Below are 20764 nucleotides of genomic sequence, written 5' to 3'. Positions count from 1 at the left end.
GAAATTATGGGTTTTAATTAATTATAACCCATAAAATTATTAAAAAAATTCCTTTTGATTTTTCATGATAGTTTTTAACTTTGTTAAAGTACATTTGAAACTTACTTATTTTTCAAGTATTCTCATATGCTTTATATATAAACAGAGGAAATAGAAATAAAACTAGGCAATTACTAAAAATGAGACGCTGAAAAAAGTAGCAACAAAATATTAAATACTGACTAATGTATTATATAACCGCAGTGTGTTTGGCTGAATGAATAGACAAGTTGTTTTATTTTTTTTCCAAATTTCATATATTATACAATGAAATATTGTCCCTATAACTCACCCCCATGTTCCCAGCATGCCCTCTTCCTCAACTTCATGTTTTTGTTTTGCTTTTTGAAAAATTCACCAAGTCCAGTTAGTGCTTCCCATATTTGCATGAGGTGGGGCATTTGCTAGAGCATGGGAAACCTAGCAGTGGCCATATCCTCATAAAGAATGGCTTTCCCTGGGGCTGGAGAGATGGCTCAGTGGTTAAGAGCATTGACTGCTCTTCCAGAGGTCCTGAGTTCAAATCCCAGCAACCACATGGTGGCTCACAACCATCTGTAATGCGATCTGATGCCCTCTTCTGGTTTCTGAAGACAGCTACAGTGTACTTATATATAATAAATAAATAAATCTTAAAAAAAAAAAAATGGCTTTCCCAGAAGCTGGAAAGAACCCAGATGTCCCTCATCAGGGAAATGGATACAGAAAATGGACACACAGTGGAGCACTACTCAGCTATTGAAAACAATGACTTCTTGAAATTTTTAGGCAAATGGATGGAACTAGAAAATAACATCCTGAGTGAGGTAACCCAATCACAGAAAAACACACATGGTATGTACTCACTGATAAGTGGATATTAGCCCAAAAGCTCAGAATACCCAAGATACAATTTATAGACCATATGAAGCTCAAGAAGACCAAAGTGTGAATGCTTCAGTCCTTTTTAGAAGGAGGAACAAAAATACTCAGAGGAGGAAATATGGAGACAAAGTGTAGAGCAGAGACTGAAGGAAAGGTCATCCAGAGACTGCCCTACCTGGTGGATCTATCCCATATATAGACACCAAACCCAGACAATATTGCATATGTCAAGTAGTGTATGCTGACAGGAGATTGATACAGCTGTCTCCTGAGAGGCTCTGCCAGAGCATGACAAATACAGAGGCAGATGCTCATAACCAACCATTGGACTGAGCACGGGGTCCCCAGTGCATGAGTTAGAGAAAGGACTGAAGGAGCTGAATGGGTTTGCAACCCATAGGAAGAACAACATCATCAACTAACCAGACCCCCGAGAGCTCCCGGGGACTAAACCACCAACCGAAGAGTACGCATGGGGCAACCCATGGCTCCAACTACCTATGTAGCAGAGGATGGCCTTGTTGGGCATCAATGGGAGGAGAGGCCCTGGGTCCTTCAAGGCTCCATGCCTCAATGTAGGGGAGGGAATGTCAGGATTGGGAGGTGGGAGGGAGTGGATGGATGGGTGGGGGAGCACCCTCATAGAAGCAAGGGGAGGAGGGATGGCATAACAGGTTTCTGGAGGGGAAACCAGGAAAACAGATAACATTTAAAATGTAAATAAAAAATATCCAATAAAATAAAAAAATGTAAAAAAATAATTCAAACAGTTAAAAAAAAAAAAGAGTTTCCCTAGCAACTCTTCACTGTCAGGCCCTCCTAAGGGGTTTTGCCTGGAGGTCTTTTGGTTGGGTTGCTCTTGTGTACGTCCTGGTCTTGTGCAGGTAACACAGCTGTAGTGAGGTCATGATTATTATAATAATCATGCCACGAAGACTGTTTTACAGCAGTCCCAAACCTCACCCAGGCACTCACATCCTTCTATCTCTTCTTTCCCCTTAGCCTTGGTCCTGGCGAGCACTTTTCTCTCAGCACTTTGTCCATCTCTCCACTGGCTGAATTGACTGAAAAATGTTTTTCTGACCACTGTTAAGAGCAGCCTAGGACTATGTGTACACACATAAATATTTAGGTGTCTTAGAGTTTTATTTCTTGAAAGACATCATACTAAGACAACTCTTATAAGGACAACATTTATTTGGGGTTGGCTTACATTTCAGAGGTTCAGTCCATTATCATTGTGGTAGGAAACATAACAGCATGCGGGCAGATATGGTGCTGGAGGAGCTGAGAGTGCAACATTTTGATCTGCAGGACTGCATTTTACAGTGGGCGGAGCTTGAGCATAGGAGACCTCAAAGCCTACCCCATAGTGACACACTTACTTTAACAAGGCCACACCTAGTATTGCCACTCTCTGTGGCCAAGAATTCAAACATAGGAATCTCTGAGAACCTTTTTTATTCAAACCACCACAGTGGCAATTTGACAGCATGGTTATTTAGCAAAATAACAATAGCAAGTTCTACTCTAGGGTCCATGACCTCTCCAGCCATGGACTTTTGACCAGACTTTCTCTTGTGGAGAAGGCCTCAAGCCAGTAACAAAACAATTAATTGCCCCCTAACAGTCATGCCTTTATTGTGCCAGAGTGTAGTTTCTCTGACAGGTCTCTGTTGTTTTATGCAGGGTCCACGGCCCAGGGTTCAAAAGACCATTGTACCTTCGGGCACTATGAAAGTTAGCCAGGCCACGAGGAAGTCTCCTGGTTACTTTGACATTGATTTTTGTAGATCTACAACCAGGTTATTTGGTACCTTCAACAATAGGGCCTTACCATGTGCTTACGGTGGTAATTAAGAGCAGCAGCAGTAGCTTGGGTTGTTTTGGAGACCACTTGGTCCTCCTTGACCAATAACTTGTAGGAAGGTATCTCATGCTTTCTATTGAAAAGTACACGTAGTAACCCATTTCTTCTGGGGGTGACATTGTTCATCCTTGCAGACTCATTCCATTTGAATTCTTATTGTTTTGAAGTTGTATTTCGAAATTAGCTTACTAACCAGTGCGTCTCCTGTTGGCATACCTTTTTTTTTTTTAACTTCTTTATTGACTTTTGTGTATCTACCACCCTTTCAACTCCCCAACACAAGGTAGGAGAGAAAGAAGGTTAGAGGGGAAGGGGGGCATAGACTTCTTTAGACTACTTCCTGCTGATTAGGGCCATTGGGTTCCTAAGTGCAAGTCCAATCTCCAGTCTCTATCATCAGGTAATCTGCAACCAGCAACCCAGCAACCCAGTAAAAGCAGCAGCAGATGGGCAGCAGTTGAGGCAGCAGCTGCCACAGTCCTTCCCTCTAGGGGCACTCTCATTTATACTTTCTTCAGAGTCTCCAGAATTAAAGCATCTGTAGCTGGCAAAAACCATGCCCCCCATCTGCAGCACAAGACAATCATAGTTAGTGTCTGTGGACATTCTGAAGCAGCCCAACATCCCACACCTGGGATTGAAACAGAAACATACATAACACAACTGGGATTTCAAAGAAGCCAAAATTCTCACTACAGTTTCTGTAATACTTCTTCATACATCCTTGATTTTGGTTAGCCCACCTATTATTGTCTCTCCTGTTCCATAACCCCATCCCTGCTTAATTTTTCAATTCAGTATTCCTCCTTTCTCTTCACATGTGTCCTACTATCCCTCCACATTTTATTAAAGTTGGCTTTTGTGATAGTAGGCTTCTGTATCCCCTCCTTTGGGTCATCCCTTCCTTTCTCCCCTGATGTTCTCTATATTTCCACACTCTCCTTGCTCCCCTCACTACTTCCCTTTCACCTCTGCTCTACTCTCCCTCCTTTTCTTACGGTATCTCCTCTTCCCCCAAGGCTTTTTTCTACTTTCCTGGCTTCCACTTGTGTTTCAAATAAAGTACACAAACTAAAAGAGATGGTCAGATGAGAGAGAGCATGTGGCATTGTCCTTCTGGGCCTGCCTCACCTCACTCAGTATATATTTTTTTCTTGTTCCATATGTTTACTTACAAATTTCATGTTGTTTTTCTTTACAACTGAGTAGTGTTCCATTGTGTGTACATACTGCATTTTTCTTATTTATTTATCTGTTGATGGTAGGTTGTTTCCATTTCCTCTCTGGCTGAATACAGCAGTAGAGAATTGATGTTTTAAGTGTTTCAGTGGTAGGATATAAAGTTCTTTGGGTATAAGCCCATGAGTAGTGTAGCTGGGTCAAAGGGCAGTTCTATTTCTAGATTTTTGTGGGACCTCTGAACTGATTTCCAAAGCAGTTACACTGTTTTATGATCCCACTAAATATAAGAGTTTCCCTTTCACCAATCCATGCCAGCATTTATTGTACCGTGTTCCCGATGTCAGCCATTCTCATTGGGTGAAGTGGATTCTCAAAGTAGTTTTAATTTGTATTTCCTTTATGTCTAAGAAAGTCCAGTATTCTTATGATGCCTAGACATTGGTTTTTTGTTTGTTGTTTAGTTGTATAGCTAATTTTTAAGAATATTTTCTTAATGTTTAAAGGGTTTTTGCTTTTTGTTTTTGTATATTCTAGACAGTAATCCTCAGTTGAGTGTAGAGCTGACAAAGATTTTCTGCCATTCTGTGGGCTGTGTATTCACTTGCTTCACAGTTTTCTTTGTTGTAATGAAGCTTTTCAGTTCTATGAAATCCCATCCGTTGCTTGTTGGTCTTATTTCCTGTGACTCTGAGACCTCATTGAAAAGGTCCATACCTGTGCCTCTGAGTTGAAGCTTGCTCTCCTTTCCAGCAGCTGGGGTAGCTGGTCATATGCTCAGGTCCTTGATCTATTTGGAGTTGAGTTTTATGCATGGTGAGAGATAAAGATCTACTTTCATTTTTTTGTATGTTGAAGTCTAGTTTTCAAGCACCATTTGTTGAAGATGTTGTCCTTTCTCTGATGTATATTTTTGGTATCTCTATCAAAAATCAGATAACTTAAGTTTTTTGGAATTACATCAGGGAATCAAGGTTATGTTCCTTTGGTCTTTCTTCCTGCCAGTACCACACTGTTTTTGTCATTCTCTCTGTGTAGTGTAGTTAGAATGAGGGATAGTAGTATTTTCTGAATCACTGTTTTCATTCAGGATTGTTTTGCTGTTCTTGGTCTTCTGTGCCTCCATATATAATTTTGGATTTTTTTTTTTGTGAAGAATAATGTTGGAATTTTGATTGGGATCATTGATTCTGTAGATAAGCTTTGATGGTTATTTTCACAATATTAATTCTTTGAATCCATGCACACAAAATGTCTTTCCCTATTGTATTATCTTCCTCAATTTCTTTCTTCAGTGCTGTAAAGAATTTTTATTATAGAAGTCTTTATTTACCTTGTTTAGGTCCATCCCCCCACCCTTTTATGACTAATATGAATGGGAATAGTTCTGATTTTTTTCCATGGGAATACAAGAAGGGTATTGGTCTTTGTGTGTTAATTGTAATGCTGCCACTTTGTTTGAATTATCTATAAGCTCTAAGAAGTTTTTAATTTGAGCCTTTAGGGTTTTTTCTTTTTAAGGATCCTATCATGATTATCATAATATCTTTTCCTATTTTTATTCCTTTTATCTCTTTTTGTCCTTTGCTCTAGCTAAGAGTTCAAGTACTCTATTGAATAGGAGTGAGAGAGTGGACACCTGCTTTTTTTTCCTCATTTTAGGTGGAATCGCTAAGGTTTCCTTTTGCGTGGTGCTCACTGTGGTTTGTTGTGTAGCCTTCAGTGCTCACTGTGGTTTGTTGTGTAGCCTTTATGATGTTGACCTATGCGTGCTTCCTTCATCCTACACGCTCCATGACTTCTGTCATAAAGAGATGTTGACAGATGAGCTTTTTGATACGAATTTGAATTTGGCCTGACAGCATTTTAATGAGAAATTCTACACATATGTTCTTCGGAAAGTTCTAAGTTCTGTCTATAATTTTTTTATTTTTTGTACAGTCTTTATCTGGTATTGATATCAGGGTAATATCACCTTCATAAAATATTTTGGGACCCTTTTCTATTTGATAGAATAACTTGAGTAGCATTGATATGCTAAGGACCAGCCTTGGTTTGGAGAGGGATTCTGAGAGAAGGGCGTCTGGGAGCAGTAAAACAAACAACTCAAAGTCAAATTGTGGGTTCAATCTGAGAGCCTATGTTCTGCTTTCCAGACTGATCTCTCTTTGTGTTCTGCTTGAGACAGTTTTCTCTTGCTCTTCTAAAAACTCTCTGGATAGCTCATCTCTTGCAGATCAAACCCAGTTTTTAATTTACATATCAATTCAGTCATTACTCTAGGTTCTCTTTTGATTATCTCATCCTGTGATCCTAGTCCCTTGATTCTTAGAGACAGAAAGCACAAGTGCAAACAATAAGATAGCTGGGTAGGACTCAGCCCTGAAATTACCATTCCTACTACACCTGTGTTGTTGTAAAAATATAAAAATAAAAAAAGTATAGCTGTCTTTTCCCTCGCTAGGTCCGCACTGCGGGGTCCCAAGATATCTGCTAGATATCTTGGCAGAAACACATACCAACTCCGCAGCGGCCCAGTGTCTCCAGCCACCACACTCTCCCATACTCAAACCCTCACATAAAAGAACACATAACACAATAATCTTTGACCCAATTGATAAGATATAATTGCCCACTTAAACATACAAAGCCCGGTACCATCCATCCCTTAGGAACATTAATAACAACCTGTAGATACACAGAGCAGAATCTTTTTTTTTTTTTAATTTTTTTTATTTATTCATTTATTATATATAAGTACACTGTAGCTGTCTTCAGATACACCAGAAGAGGGCATCAGATCTCTTTACAGATGGTTGTGAGCCACCATGTGGTTGCTGGGAATTGAACTCATGACCTCTGGAAGAGCAGTCGGGTGCTCTTAACCACTGAGCCATCTCTCCAGCCCCACAGAGCAGAATCTTAACATCACCTGCCATGGCTTCTCACCCTCTCCTCTCTCCTGTCTCTTTCTTTCTCCTCTAGTCTCCTCCTCTTCCTTCAAACTTCTCTCCCGCCCATCCTTCCTTCTCCTCCAATGACAGGCCTCCTTCTATCCTGTACCTACCCCTCACCTGTACTTTACAAATTCAGTGAGGAGGTTCTGGTGAAGTCACCAGATTCTTGACTAGGCAGCTGTCCTTGGAGCAGTGAAATAAACATCAAAATACAGATAACTTCAGGGCAAACCACAACACACCTGTCCTGTATCTAAACTCCCTCTGACTCAGGCTGACCTTGAACTCAGGAATCTGCTTACCTTTGTATCTGCTTGTCTTTGTATCTTTCTGACAGGCTGGCTCACGGTGTAGCTGCTTCTGTCCCTTTAGATCTGTGATGCTCCTTATACAGTTCATATTATGTCCTTATATTTGCATAGTTGAGAAATTATATATGTTTATACTCATGTTTTCAGCATTCTTTCCCACAGCCTTAAGGCTGTCCTGAAGGTCAGTCACAGTGTTTTGCTGAAACAGACACACCCTGGTCTCCTGGACTCTGATTATCATGGAGCAATTAACCTTGGAAGAGAGGAGGAATGTGAAAATATGTACACTAATATATAAATAAGCCTTATGCCCACAGCAACCACCAACACTTATGGAGGCCCATGCCCTGCTGGTTCCATTCCAGGGGTTGGAACCATGTCATTCTGTCCCTTACACTTGACCATGCTGGTCTCAGCATTAATGTTAATTAATTCTTATAAGTTCTGGTAGAATTTTGCAGTAAATCTTCCATTTCATAGGTTGGTTTTTTTTTTTTTTTTTTGCATATGTGTTGGGCAGTAAAGGGTGGGGCTTATTATCTTTATAATCTTGTTGCTGATTTTGGATCTGTTTAAATTATTTATTTAATCTTGGCTTACTTTTAATGTGTTAATGCATTGTTTGAATATAGGAATTTGTTCATTTCTTTTAGAATCCCAATTTCATTGAATATAGCTTTTAAAATAGGTTCTTTTAATTTTCTGAGTTTCATTGTTATCTATAATAATGTCTCCTCTCTTTATTTTGGTTAATTTGGCTAAAGGTTTGTCAATCTTGTTTACCTTTTTTTTTTTCTTTTTCTTTTTCTTTTCTTAGTAGTTGGGGACCGAACCCAGGGCCTTGCTCTTGTTTACCTTTTTAACCAACCAATTCTTCCTTTCATTGATTCTTTGTATTTATTTTTCTTTTCTATTTTATTGATGTCAGCTATATTTTGATTATCTCATTTTTTTCTTTTGGGTATATACTGGGAGGATGAGGGGACTTTGGACTGAGTGCTTCAAGCCTGGGGAGCACTTACTTGACCGTGGCAGGAGCTGGGCCTGCAATTTATATATGTACCTACTTTTATAGTTTGAGAATTATAGGGTTAAAGTACTTTTTAGAAAATATGTTATAGCCCTTCTCTCCCCATTCCCTCCCTGCTTCCCCCCACATGCCCATGGCCGGCCTCTATTCCTCTCCTCTTCTACTCTTCTTCTCTCATTAAACTTCTCCACGTGAAAAAAAAATAAAGAAAGTATATTATATATCTGAATTATCAGGGCATCCATGTCAATCTTTAATGTTCCTATTTATCAGTCTCCTGGACGATTTATTGATCTGCGGGCTTTAGTTTAGTAGGTCTCTGCATCTTGTGAACAGGGTTCAGGTACTACTGGGTTCACTTTGAATAGCAAGCATCTAAGTTACAACATTTCCATTTTTGCAACAACTTGCAAAAGTTAGTTCTCTTCTATCCTGTGAGTTCTGGTGATCAAACTCAGGTTGTCAGGCTTGGCAGCAGGCACACTTAACCACTAAGCCATCTTACTGGCTTACTCATTCTCACAATAGAACTACTTACTCTTCTGAAGAGTGATTGGGTGAAGAAGACTGCACTTTCAAGAATACAGGGTTTAGAAATCTTGATTAATAAAATAAATTAGCTGGCATTCCTCTAGTGTTTGGGTTTCCTCGCCGCCCGCCAAGATGAACCGATTCTTTGGAAAGCAAAACCCAAGGCTCCGCCACCTAGCCTGACTGCATTGGGACGGTGGATAGCAGGGCAGGATCCATTCACAAAAAGTTTCCAGGTTGGATGCTGAACTAGTGAGGTATAAGGATCAGCTCAAGAAGATGAGAGAGGGTCCTGCTAAGAACATGGTCGAACAGAAAGCTCTGAGGGTTTTGAAGCAAAAGTGGATGTTTGAGCGAGACACCCTTGCCCAACAGTTCTTTAATATGGAGCAAGCTAATTACACCATCCAGTCACTGGAGGACAGCAGGACCGTGGTTGATGCCATGAAATTAGGAGTAAAGGGAATGAGGAAGGCTTACAAGGAAGTCAGAGTCGACCAGATTGAGGATATACAAGGCCAGCTGGAAGACATGGTGGAAGATGCAAACGGGACCCAGGAAGCCCTGGGCCGCACCTACGGCACCCCAGAACTAGATGAGGCCACAGCAGCTTCTGCACCCGCACGCAGTTCCAGAAGGTGCTCCCACTGACAGAAAACAAGGATGGAGTGCTGGTGGCTGACTTTGGACTGCCACAGATTCCAGCTTCATAGACATAGCGTTCCTGCATGTGATTAAAACAAAACAAAACAAAACAAAACAAAACAATTCTGGGACTAGGAATTATCTCCCAGTTTACCAAACAGATTTCCTTTCTTTGAAGGAAAAGCTAATCACACTGCTCCTGTCTTTTTATTTTTTTCCATTAAGGAACTCATTGCTTGGAGGAAGCTGTCTTTACTAAAATTTGATTCTTTTTTTTTTCTCTTAGGAAAGATTAACTGAAAAGTACCTTTGACTTTGTATGACTTGTTTTCATTCATTAAGAATAATCTGGGGTTGGGGATTTAGCTCAGTGGTAGAGGCCCTGGGTTCGGTCCCCAGCTCTGAAGAAAAAAAAAAGAATAATCTGAAATTAAACCAAGGAGACGAGACTCTAAATTCTCTGGTAGTATGATGATCTATTGGTAAGATAAAGATTATGGATGAGATTGAGACTGCTGATACTACACTTCAGAACCGTTGTCTATTGTGGCATTGCAGATGGGTTTAAGTGGTGTCATCCTCTGATGGGTTTTGTTGTGTCACGTGAGTAAGTCATTACTCCGTCTACTGTTGGAATAAACTGTCACTACTGTATCATGAGTTATTGATTCCATGGTTCCCTCAGTAGAATAGCCTGACTTGTAATGAACAATGGATATTTCTTGATATTTAATGTATAGGACATTTATTTATACTCAAATAATTTTCAAAAGGAAAAACATTAATATTAATTTATATTTAAATAAATGTATTTTATATTTAAAATATAAAAATATAATAACATTATTATTATTATTATTATTATTATTATTATTAGTAGTAGTAGTAGTAGTAGTAGTAGTAGTAGTAGTGGTAGTATTTTGGGGTTGGAGGCCATAGTGCATCCTTATGAAGTTGGTTCTTTCCTTCCACCTTTACTGGGTTCTAAGGATCTGATTCAGGTCATCAGACTATATTAGTGGATGGTAATCATTTTACTGTTGAGCCCAGCAGTCTAATTTTTAAATTTCACTTTATAATTCACTTTATAATTTGTGTATGGGTATTTTGCCTGCATGTGTGTCTGTGCTTCATGTGTGAGTCTGTACCTGCAGAAGCCAGAAGAGGGCATTGGATTCTCTGGAACTGGAATTAGGAACAGTTGTGAGCTACCATGTGAGTGCTTGTAATCAAACCTCAGGCCTCTGAAAGAGCAAGTGGTGCTTTTAGCAGCTAACCCATCTCTCCAGACTGTCCCTGCTTCTACTCCATAATCACTCTCTAAAAGGCGCCACACGTTTCTTATGAGTGAGTCCTTGGAGCTGAGGTGTGTAAAACCACGCTGTTTTCAGGTTATGCCAAACATTCATGCTGTTCAGAATCCACAGAGGAGGGAGCCTTTTACAAACCTTTCTGTGGAAACCTCATGTATAGCCATTACATCAAGTTCCTTAGTGAGGCAGTTCCATAGGAGATGTAGCCAACAGTCACAGGTAAAACACATCTTTCAGTTCGGAGAGCAAAATCTGGGAGAACACTGTTTGAGCCTGTGTGGTGTAGGAAAGCAGAATCTATTACTGGGTACTTCTGTTTTCATTGTGTGCTTTTGAATGTAACAGTGATAACTGTTGTACATTGTAACACTGTATATCAAACCACGGTCCTGGCCCTACAGTGGTAATGGAGCTGAAAATGAAAAGGTAGGTGGTAATGGGGTGATATGACCAAAGATAGGTCTGGTAAACAGGACAGCAGAAACAGTTCATATGGCTTAGAACTTTTATCAAAATTCATTTTTCCTAATGTAGGAAAGCAAAGATGGATAGTAAAATACAACAAACCCCATTTCTCTCATATTTCTTGAAGTCTTTCCTACTTCCTGTCGTGTTAAGAGGAAGCTGGTTTTAGAGTTCTCTAAAGTGTCTTAGGAACCCTCTGTCTTAAGAAAATGATTACTAGGGCTGGAGAGGTGACTTTGCAGTTAAGAGTGCTTGCCCTTGCAGAGAACCCGGCTTCACTGCTTGTCACCTTGTGTTAAGGAGCTGTCCACTACCTTTAACTCCAGCTAGAGGAGGCAGACCACCCTTTACTAGCCTCTATGGACGTACACGTGGTGCGTGCTCTCTCTCTCTAAAATATTTTTTAAAATGATTGTTATAAATCAGTAGTTATGGGGCTGGGGATTTAGCTCAGCGGTAGAGCGCTTACCTAGGAAGCGCAAGGCCCTGGGTTCGGTCCCCAGCTCCGAAAAAAAAAAAAAAAAGAACCAATAAATCAGTAGTTATTTGTAAAAGGCAGTATCCTCAGAGTTTCCATAATAAAAGAATTGCTTAAAATATATTCTGTATTATGACAGTGACTTTTTTATGGTAAAACAATTCAGTTTATCTCAGTGTATAGTGAATGATATTATTGATTTCATTTGGTAATAGTGAGTGAGAGTGTCATAAATGAACCTAGAGGGATAAATAATAACTTTTTTTATTTTGGGTTTTCAAGACAGGATCTCTCTATGTAGCTCTGGCTGTCCTGGAACTTTCCTGTAGACCAGCCTGGCCTTGAACTCAGAGATCTGTTTCCTTCTGTCTCCCAAGTGCAGGGATTAAAGGTACAAGCCACCATCCGTCAAATAATAACACATTAACAGCTGTTATCTTTGATAGTTTTTTTTTACTTTTTTATGATTGTAGTGAATATATTATAATAAAAGAAAGCTGTGAGCCTGGCATAATGACACATACTTGTAATCCCAGCACTTGGAAGGCAAAGATAGGAAGCTTGCAAGTTCAAGGTCAGCCTTGGCTACATAGTAAGGCCCTGTCTCCAAATCAGCCACCCAACCAGTGAACTAAGTAACCACCCATCCAGACAAACAAGAAGTTTATAATATTGTAGGTTTTCAGAATACACACACGCATACACACGCATACACACACATCTGTAAAAGTCAGTAACTTTTCTAAACTGGGTTGTGAAATAAGACTTTAGAACAGTCTCTTCGCCATGCTTTAGCTCACTCCTTACCTGAGGGATGTTAGAAATTATCTTATAGGATTGTTACGTAGATTAATGTATGTAAAGTGTTTGAAACAGTAACTTACAAATGCATTGCTGTAGGTCAGTGTTGCATATTCAGCCAGTGTGCCTAGTACTGTAAAACATTCAAATGACGCCAACGAGCAAAAATAAGACTCTTAGTGGGCAAGAGTGCTTTTGTGACCAACAATGAACGAAGTTCAGTACGTAAGTTCTGTTTTAACTCTGTACCCAAGGCCTGAGTGGGCTGTTCTTCCCCATCACTTATTCCCCTCTCTTCACATACACTGTCACGATTTTACCAATGAAGCAGCACTTGCATCTCGGCCCGCTTTAACAGAGCTCTCGCCTTAAATGTGCAGGAGCAGTGCTTTAGTGACTTTGGAAAATTTAATACCAAAATAAAAGTTCTGCTCTCCTTTTTCTAACAGCAGTCCTTAACTAGTCTGCAGTTACCCACCACATAGCAGCCATTCCCTGTCTCAGGTGTGCTTGCTAACGTGGCTGGGTTCTTTGTCTTACTCCCTGGAGCTTCATGTTTTTAGATGATTCTCAGAAGCCTGCTAAATTTACCCACCATACATGGTGAACTTGACTTGAGAAATCCTGGGGTTGGTGATTAGAGCTCCCTTTGCTCTTGGGGAAACATGAGAAGAGCACAGAAGCACATGCTGTCTTGTAAATAGTGGTTTACAGGTCCTGTTTACATAGACTGGTTTTAGACTCATCTGTTGTGCTGTCATATTTATTTGACTACAGATATTGCTGACTAGTTTATTAGACACTCACCTTCATCAAGTCAGTTACTCTGAATTAGTAACAGCTTTGATGTTTGTATGTGAACTGAAAATCCATCTGTGGTCCACCACTCAGAAATAAACTTTACTGAAGTTTTTGCAATTATACTTCTGCATTTTTCTGTGTACACATTTAAAATTGGAAGACCATAAGTTTTATTCTGTTTATAAACTTAAAAAACACAGGCTAGAAATATGTTAGATCTATATAAATTCTATCTGGCTTTTCATTATTAGGTTATATTAATTTGTTTGCTACTCTACGGAGGCAAACCATATTATTTGTCTTTGTTGCATATTACTTTAAAGTCTCAATATATTTAAGACATTTTATTTTCTTGGTCACAGGTCTGTTTGTCACCTAGAACAGCTCTGCTGAATTCAGGCTCTAGATTGAGTTTAGGTCTGTTTCATGTTCTTTGTTGGTATGTCAGTAATTCCTCGGGATGTAAGGGTATATACTTAAGTCCTAAACTCATTTTAGTCTTGTGCATGTAACATTTTATTACTGTTTGACTAAACAGTAGTCTCATGAACTCTCAGTAGCACTAAGGTTGTGAAGTATTGACATTCCTGTGATATAAATACTCCTACCATGGCTAATTTCAAGGTACATCTATTTTTTAAATGAAGGTATACTACTTAGATTGACAATGCCCTCCATCCCCTAAACTTTAGAGACTGTCTAACACAACCCCAGTGGGAGGCAAGGAAAACCTCCCTTCATTATTGTTCAGATGGATCTAAGAGACTCACCCCAAAATATAGGCGATTGCCATTGTTCTTACCTGCCTTCCAGATTTGAAAGTAATAGGGTACTTACAGTGAAGACACCACACTCTTTGGACCCAGGACTTTGTGAATTGAGCTGGATCTGACCTGGAAGCCGCCTCCTGAGGACTAGCTTTCATAGTGTCAGAGGACCTGTGTAATGCAAACTGCCAAGGAAATTGCAGTCAGTAGTCCTAACAGTTTTCATGCCCGTGAACTGTAACAATGATCAGAACAGCAAGCTATCCCTAAGGTGCAATAAGGGCACTTATATCTTGGGGGTAACCAACAGCTGCCTATTGGATGTAAGACCCACTCCGTAAGAAGGAATTCATGCCTGGTACATCAGACCTAGCCCATTGCCTGTGGCTGGTGAAAACATGGACCCTAAAGGAGAGCCTACTACTGCTACTTTCTTAAACCAATATGATTTTTAACTGTAATCTGACCACTTATGTACACTCACCTTTCCTCAGAGCTGTTTTTGCACCAACTGGAGACCACTAAAGAGAGCTACAGCTAGTCAGAATGCATAGAACAACTTACCATAGGTTCTCATCCCCAACTGCTATATCTGTAAATCCACCCCATAACAAAGGCTCGAGAAATGCTGTGCAAGAACAGGCAGAACGATTGTAGGAGCCAGAGGACCAGGACATCTGCTTCGAGATAGCGTCATCTGTGGATAACAGGGAAGCTGCACCTATGAGATCTCAGCAATATATCACAAAGTGCCCGATAGAGCACTCGGTCCTCACAGAAACCTCATGAGCACAACCTTCCCTGTCTGTATTTCTATTAAAATTTTGATCTTGTGAACTCATACTGGAATATTCTGTTGCTTCTTAGCCTATAGCTGGAAACTTGTCCATATTCATTAGCAAACCTATGTACTACGTGGTGATGTTCGTCAGAGCAGTGACCCTGCTTCTTGGTACCAATTTTCTGTAGTTACTTTTCTGTTACTGCACTAGAAACCTGGTTAAAGTATCACACAGAGTAATGACTTGTTTTGGTTCATAGCTTATGGAGAAAATACCCATCAAGGGTGGAAGGCATGGTGGTGAGGGAAGATGAGGCAGTAGAACCAGGTTATGATTGTACCACCTGTGCTGTTAAGGTAAACTGTGGTTCACTGTACATGGGGGCAGCACATAGTGTAGGAGCTGTCGTGGGTGGAAAGGGGTGTTGAGTCACAAGATAGAGTGGAGGGTACAAAACTCTTCTAGTCATCTGGATTATAGTGATGATTTTGATGAAGATACTATAGAAGCTTGAAGAAATTCATGATATACTCCAGCCAAAACAAACAAACAGACAAAAACAAAAACAAAAAACCCCACCTCAAATCAAATAGAAAGTAGATTTAAAAAAAAAAAGGCAAGAATCTAAGCAAAACAAGAAAAAGCTCCCAAGACACCAGACAATCTTCTGTAGAAGATATTAAAGCAAAAATACAAGCAAATATAGAAAAAGTTGTTTCTCTTCCCAAATGAAAGTCAAGTTTACTTATTACATGAATTGCTTCCAAATAACTGACCAGGAGGATGTTTACGGTCTCTGGCAGTGGAAGAAATATTTTTAAGAATATAGTTTTAGGTGCTGGAGAGATGTCTCAGTGGTTAAGAATATTCGTTGCAACTACAGAGGACCTGGATTCAGTTGCCAGCACCCACATAGTGGCTTACAGCCATCAGTAATTCCACATCCAGATCAGATGCCTTCTTGTGATCTCTGCAGGTACCAGGCACATGTGTAGTACACATACATAAATACTGTATACATAAACATTGATACACTTAAATAAGTCTAAGAAAAATTTAAAAAACTTAAACCATAATTCTATGTGAGGGCTACATTATCAAGTTGATATAAAAGTTTATTTCTGCGTGCTATTACAGCTTGCTGTATTTTCTTTATGTGGTGGCTTTTTTTTTTTCAGTTGTATAAAATGATTTTATGGGTCTACTATTCAGACATATTTCAATGCCTACTTCAATCTCCTTCCTGTTCTTTCCTTAAAATATTTTTACATTGTCTTCGTTGTTTTTTAGTTTAATTTCCATTGCTTCTTGGTGGAAAATTCAAGATACTTCTGTATATGTACCTTTACATATAATATATGTATTCAAGTATATTTTCCTCATTCTAACACAAAGTATAGCATATATTGTACATATATTGTACCTGGAAATAGAGCTCCATGAATTCCTACCGTCAATAAGAAATACAACCTTAAACTTACTGTACGCTAACTTGAGAATGACACACTGGATTTTCTCTCTCTGAGATAAAGGGAAGGAAAGAGCTACTCTTTCAAAGTCTGTAGTTTTCAGAGCTAAGACAGTTGGAGTAGATTGCGTGTACCCACATAAAAGCCGGTATGCCCGCTCTGGGAGTGCGGCTGGCCAAGGTGGCGGTAGAGGGTATGCCCGCTCTGGGAGTGCGGCTGGCCAAGGTGGCGGTAGAGGGTATGCCAGCTCTGGGAGTGCGGCTGACCAAGGTGGCGGTAGAGGGTATGCCCAGCTCTGGGAGTGCGGCTGGCCAAGGTGGCGGTAGAGGGTATGCCCGGTCTGGGAGTGCGGCTGGCCAAGGTGGCGGTAGAGGGTATGCCCGCTCTGGGAGTGCGGCTGGCCAAGGTGGCGGTAGAGGGTATGCCCAGCTCTGGGAGTGCGGCTGGCCAAGGTGGTGGTAGAGATGAGCAGATTCCTGTGGGCTGCTCTAGGCTCAGTGGAAGACCCCTTTCCTTCTTCAGAAAAGCAAGGTGATGAGTAACAGGGGAAGGCACCCAACATTGACCTTTGGCTTCTCTGTATTCTCCCCCCTTTCCCTCCCCCTCTTGCACCTGCACATCTAGTATTAACAAATGTGCATACACATGTGGACACATAACAGACAAAAGAAAAGAACACATTCACAAGTGCTTTTGATTGGTGTATATACCCCATAGTTGTTTTGATTTGTACAATATCTCTTTAAGAATTTTTTAAAATTGAAAATAGATTTTTGGTTTTCATACAATCACAGTTTCTCCTCCCCCAACTCCTCTCAGGTCCTTCTCTACTCCCTACTCACCCTATCTCTGTGTCATTGGAATACAAACAGGCACCAAAATAATAATTGCAATAACAACAATAACAACATAATGATAAACAACAGCCGCCTCAGACAAACTGGAATAGGATGAAACAAACAAAACTACCAGGAGAAAAAAAGCTGTCTTCACAGAGAGACTCACATATTAACACACAAAAAAATCCTATAAAAACACTAAAAACTGTAATTCATAGGCAAAAGTTCTATAAGGAAAAAAAGAAAAAAGGGAAAGAAAGAAGAAGGAAGGGAGGGAGGGAGGGAGGGAGGGAGGGAGGGAGGGAAAAAAATAAAAATAGTACCCAGACAAATCATTATGAAACAAGGAACCTCCACAAGTATCATTGAGTTTGTTTTTTGTTGGCTGTCTCTCTACCTTTGGGCGTGGGCCTGGCTTTAAGAGTTATTTGACTATCTAATGAGACGCCGTTGGAACAGACTAACTTTTCATCTGTGCGTGGTTATCAGTTGAAGAAGATCGCTTTTGCATTAGGAGTAGGGCTGTGCCCTCTCCTTCCCACACTGGGACCCCATTTGGGTTAGAGGCATGTCTCTGAGTTCCTGTGTGTATTAGTCCTGGCGTGTTAGGAAGAGCCCGTGTCCTTGACCTTCTCTATCCCCACTGGGTCATAACCGTCTCCCTATCTCCTCCATAAGTTTCCTCAGCTCTGAGGTAGGGTTTGATGGAGACAGCCCCGTTAGGACTGAGTGTTCCGAGGTCTCTCACTCTGCAGTTTGTTGTGGATCTCTGTCTCCATCTGCAGCAGCCTCTGACAATGGTTGCAGAAGACACTGATCTGGGAGTGTGGCAGAGTGTCATTTCTGTTGCTAAGTCTCACATTACATATTTTAGAGTTACCATCTTACTTAAGGGCTGGGGAAGAAAAGCGGAGCTAGTTAGCTGTAACTCTTCTTCATGACAAAGTCATGATAAAATGTTTGACAGACAAGGGAGGAAGGGCTTGATTGGCTCACAGTTGGAGGGGATACAGCATTGGAGTGGGGAAAGCACAGTTGCAGTGTGAGGCAGCTGGTCACAGTGGGTCAGAAGCAGGGAAGTGGGCGGCTAGGACACTCCCCTTGACTTACTTCCTCCAGCCAGGTTGCACCGTCTAGGAGTTCCAAAACTTCATAAAACAGCTCCACCAGCCGGGGACCAACTCTTCATGATCATGCCTGGGGCATTTTACATTCAAATCACAAAACTAGTGTTTATCGAATGCAGAGTTTGAGAGGATTCCATTTCAGAATTAGGGAAAGTGAAGCATTAGGAAGTTAATGGTGACTTTCCCCAAGTTTTGTTAAATTAATAGAATTTTAACTTATTTTGAAACCATAAAGGACAGTTTATATTTGAAATTTTTGTATTTGGATGTTTATATTAGTTTAAATTATTTGGCTGCTGTATTATTAATAAAATTTTATTACTTGGCTATAACTTTCCTCAAAATATGTCATGAAATTTTTTGATAGCTTTGATTCTCAAAGGGAATATACTTAAAAATCAAAGTACTCTTGGCTTTGCTCACACTTGCTACATATTTTTGTAGATGACTTCTTTTCTCTCTATATATACTTGGGCCCAGGGCCAACTTAGGTAAAATGTATTGTGTTATTTGAAGAATATTGAAAATCAATATGTTTTCAGTAAGATTTAAAAAAAAGTGATTGACTTACAGTTCACAAATCAGTTCAGAAAAATGTTTTGTTTTAGATTTTTACACGTTTATTTATTAGTTATGAATTAATAGTTAATCTATTCCTTGTTGCAGAAATGTGGATCACCAGTTTCCTGGGCAAGGCGTGCCCCCTGGGTTCCCAATGTACCCTGCGTTCAGCCCCCTGCAGATGCTGTGGTGGCAACAGATGTACGCTCAGCAGTATTATATGCAATAGTAAGTGCGTCTGGGTTCACTCTTACGTCCTCTCACCGGAGCCAAGTCGGACTGGGATCGCACGCATTGCTATCACCACCCGGTTACTTCAGAGTTACCAGGAAGGAGTTATAAACTCAGAAGATACTTACTTTAAGTTAATTGGCAAATGGACAGAACTTTCCTGTTTTACATCAGACAAGGGGCTTTCTTAGCCCCTTCTTCATGCCCCTGATAGCAGTTAGCAGTATTCAGATACTTTCAAAAATGATACAGAAGTCCAAAACGAGAGTTTCCCTGAGAGGCTGCAGATCCACATGGAGACAAAAAGTCAAAGGGAAAGGGGCCACAGGAAGTATAGGGCTCAGTGTGACACATGCGGTCGCCACAATCCTTCCTGGCTGTGGCCGGGGAGGTATGTCATCACTGAGGCATGATGGCTTTGTGCTCCTTCATAAACACAGCTTCAGAGAGGCCATGTTGTCATGGTCAGCTGTAGTGATGACTTTGTACTTAGTACTGTTTTCCACCTTTTACTTGTTTGTGACCTCCATGCAAACCATGTGACATAAGTAAGACTTCAGTGAGCTTACTGATGAATGAGATCACTGTGTGCCCATCAGTTCACTTCTGAATCTCAGCTTCCTACCTGTAAGGTAGCTCACCCATGTTTCAGAGTGGTCACGAGGTAAGTGCTTTAGAAACAAAAAGGCTTATTTAGAAACAAGGTCCTATTTAGCCTTGTTTAAATTGGAATTTATAGTCTAGGGAATACCATTTCCTTAATATTCCATAGGTTCCTTGACTAGCTTTATAAACAGTCTAAGCATTTAAAAATACTCAGTAGTAAAACAAAGTACATAATACAAAATAAGTAAAAAAAAATGAGTAAAAAAAAAATCCCTGTGTTGCATCCATGTTCCATCCCCAGTATTTACAAAACCATGTCAGTCTTATTCTACAACTCCTTCCCCCTTTTTGTTATAATTTAATGCAAATCCTAGACACATTATTTTTCTGAGGGAAAGTTATTTTTCTTTGTGAGACAGGGTTGTATGTAGCCAAGGTTGGCTTCAGAATGACTTTTTAGGCAAACATGGCCTCCAGTGGTTGCTTGTGCCCCTGGCTCCCCAGTGCAGGGACGTAGGCACGTGCGTGCCCAGTTTTATATGGCGCTAGGCATGGAGCCCTGGGCTTTCACTATACCAGCTCAGCTACATCCCCAAAATTATGTTTTATTTTTATTGTGTGTGTGGATGTGTGTGCAGACATATTGTGTCACACACATGGAAGCAGAGGACAGCTTGTGGGACTGTTTTTCTCCCTCCATCTTGTGAGTTCCAGGGATTGCACCCTGGTGGCCATCTTGCTAACGCTGTTTTGACGTACACAGTCACATTATCTGCACTTTTCAGGACACAATTATTTCTAAGGTGACAGGAGCCAGTGATTCTCAAATGGAGTTGCCCAAAAACCAGAGTTGAGGTTAAGGAGTGATTTTTCTCTCCCCAAGACTCATATAACATGTCAAAGTGTGGCCTGAGAGGAATTTGGTAGCTCTGAGGTATTATCCCACGTAGAATAATAAAATTAATTGAAAGAGTAAATTCAGCTTGGAAGCAACTTAACCAGAATATTTGGTTATTTCTTCCTCCTCTCTGTGTGGTCTTAGGTGGCCAGGCTAAGAGAAGGCCCTTCACTAGCTTACTGTTCCACTGGAAACTGCTT

General features: G+C 40.4%; 1 protein-coding gene and 1 pseudogene across 3 annotated transcripts in view; both read left to right on the top strand.

Annotated features, from left to right (window-relative positions):
- The window catches only part of Herpud2 (HERPUD family member 2), a 45004-nt gene that overhangs the window by 21475 nt on the left and 2765 nt on the right, over positions 1 to 20764 (top strand). For all 3 annotated transcript variants that reach the window (NM_001024988.2, XM_039081017.2, XM_017595533.3), the window contains one exon: positions 18935 to 19057. In NM_001024988.2, the coding sequence (NP_001020159.2) occupies positions 18935 to 19057 (123 nt within the window). The remainder of the gene's footprint in view (positions 1 to 18934; positions 19058 to 20764) is intronic.
- Chmp5-ps2 (charged multivesicular body protein 5, pseudogene 2) lies at positions 2 to 12908 on the top strand (annotated as a pseudogene).

This window comes from Rattus norvegicus, chromosome 8, assembly GCF_036323735.1.
Source record: "Rattus norvegicus strain BN/NHsdMcwi chromosome 8, GRCr8, whole genome shotgun sequence".
NCBI lineage: Eukaryota > Metazoa > Chordata > Mammalia > Rodentia > Muridae > Rattus > Rattus norvegicus.
The sequence above is the reverse complement of the archived record's forward strand: the minus strand, read 5'-3'. Positions and strand labels throughout refer to the sequence as shown.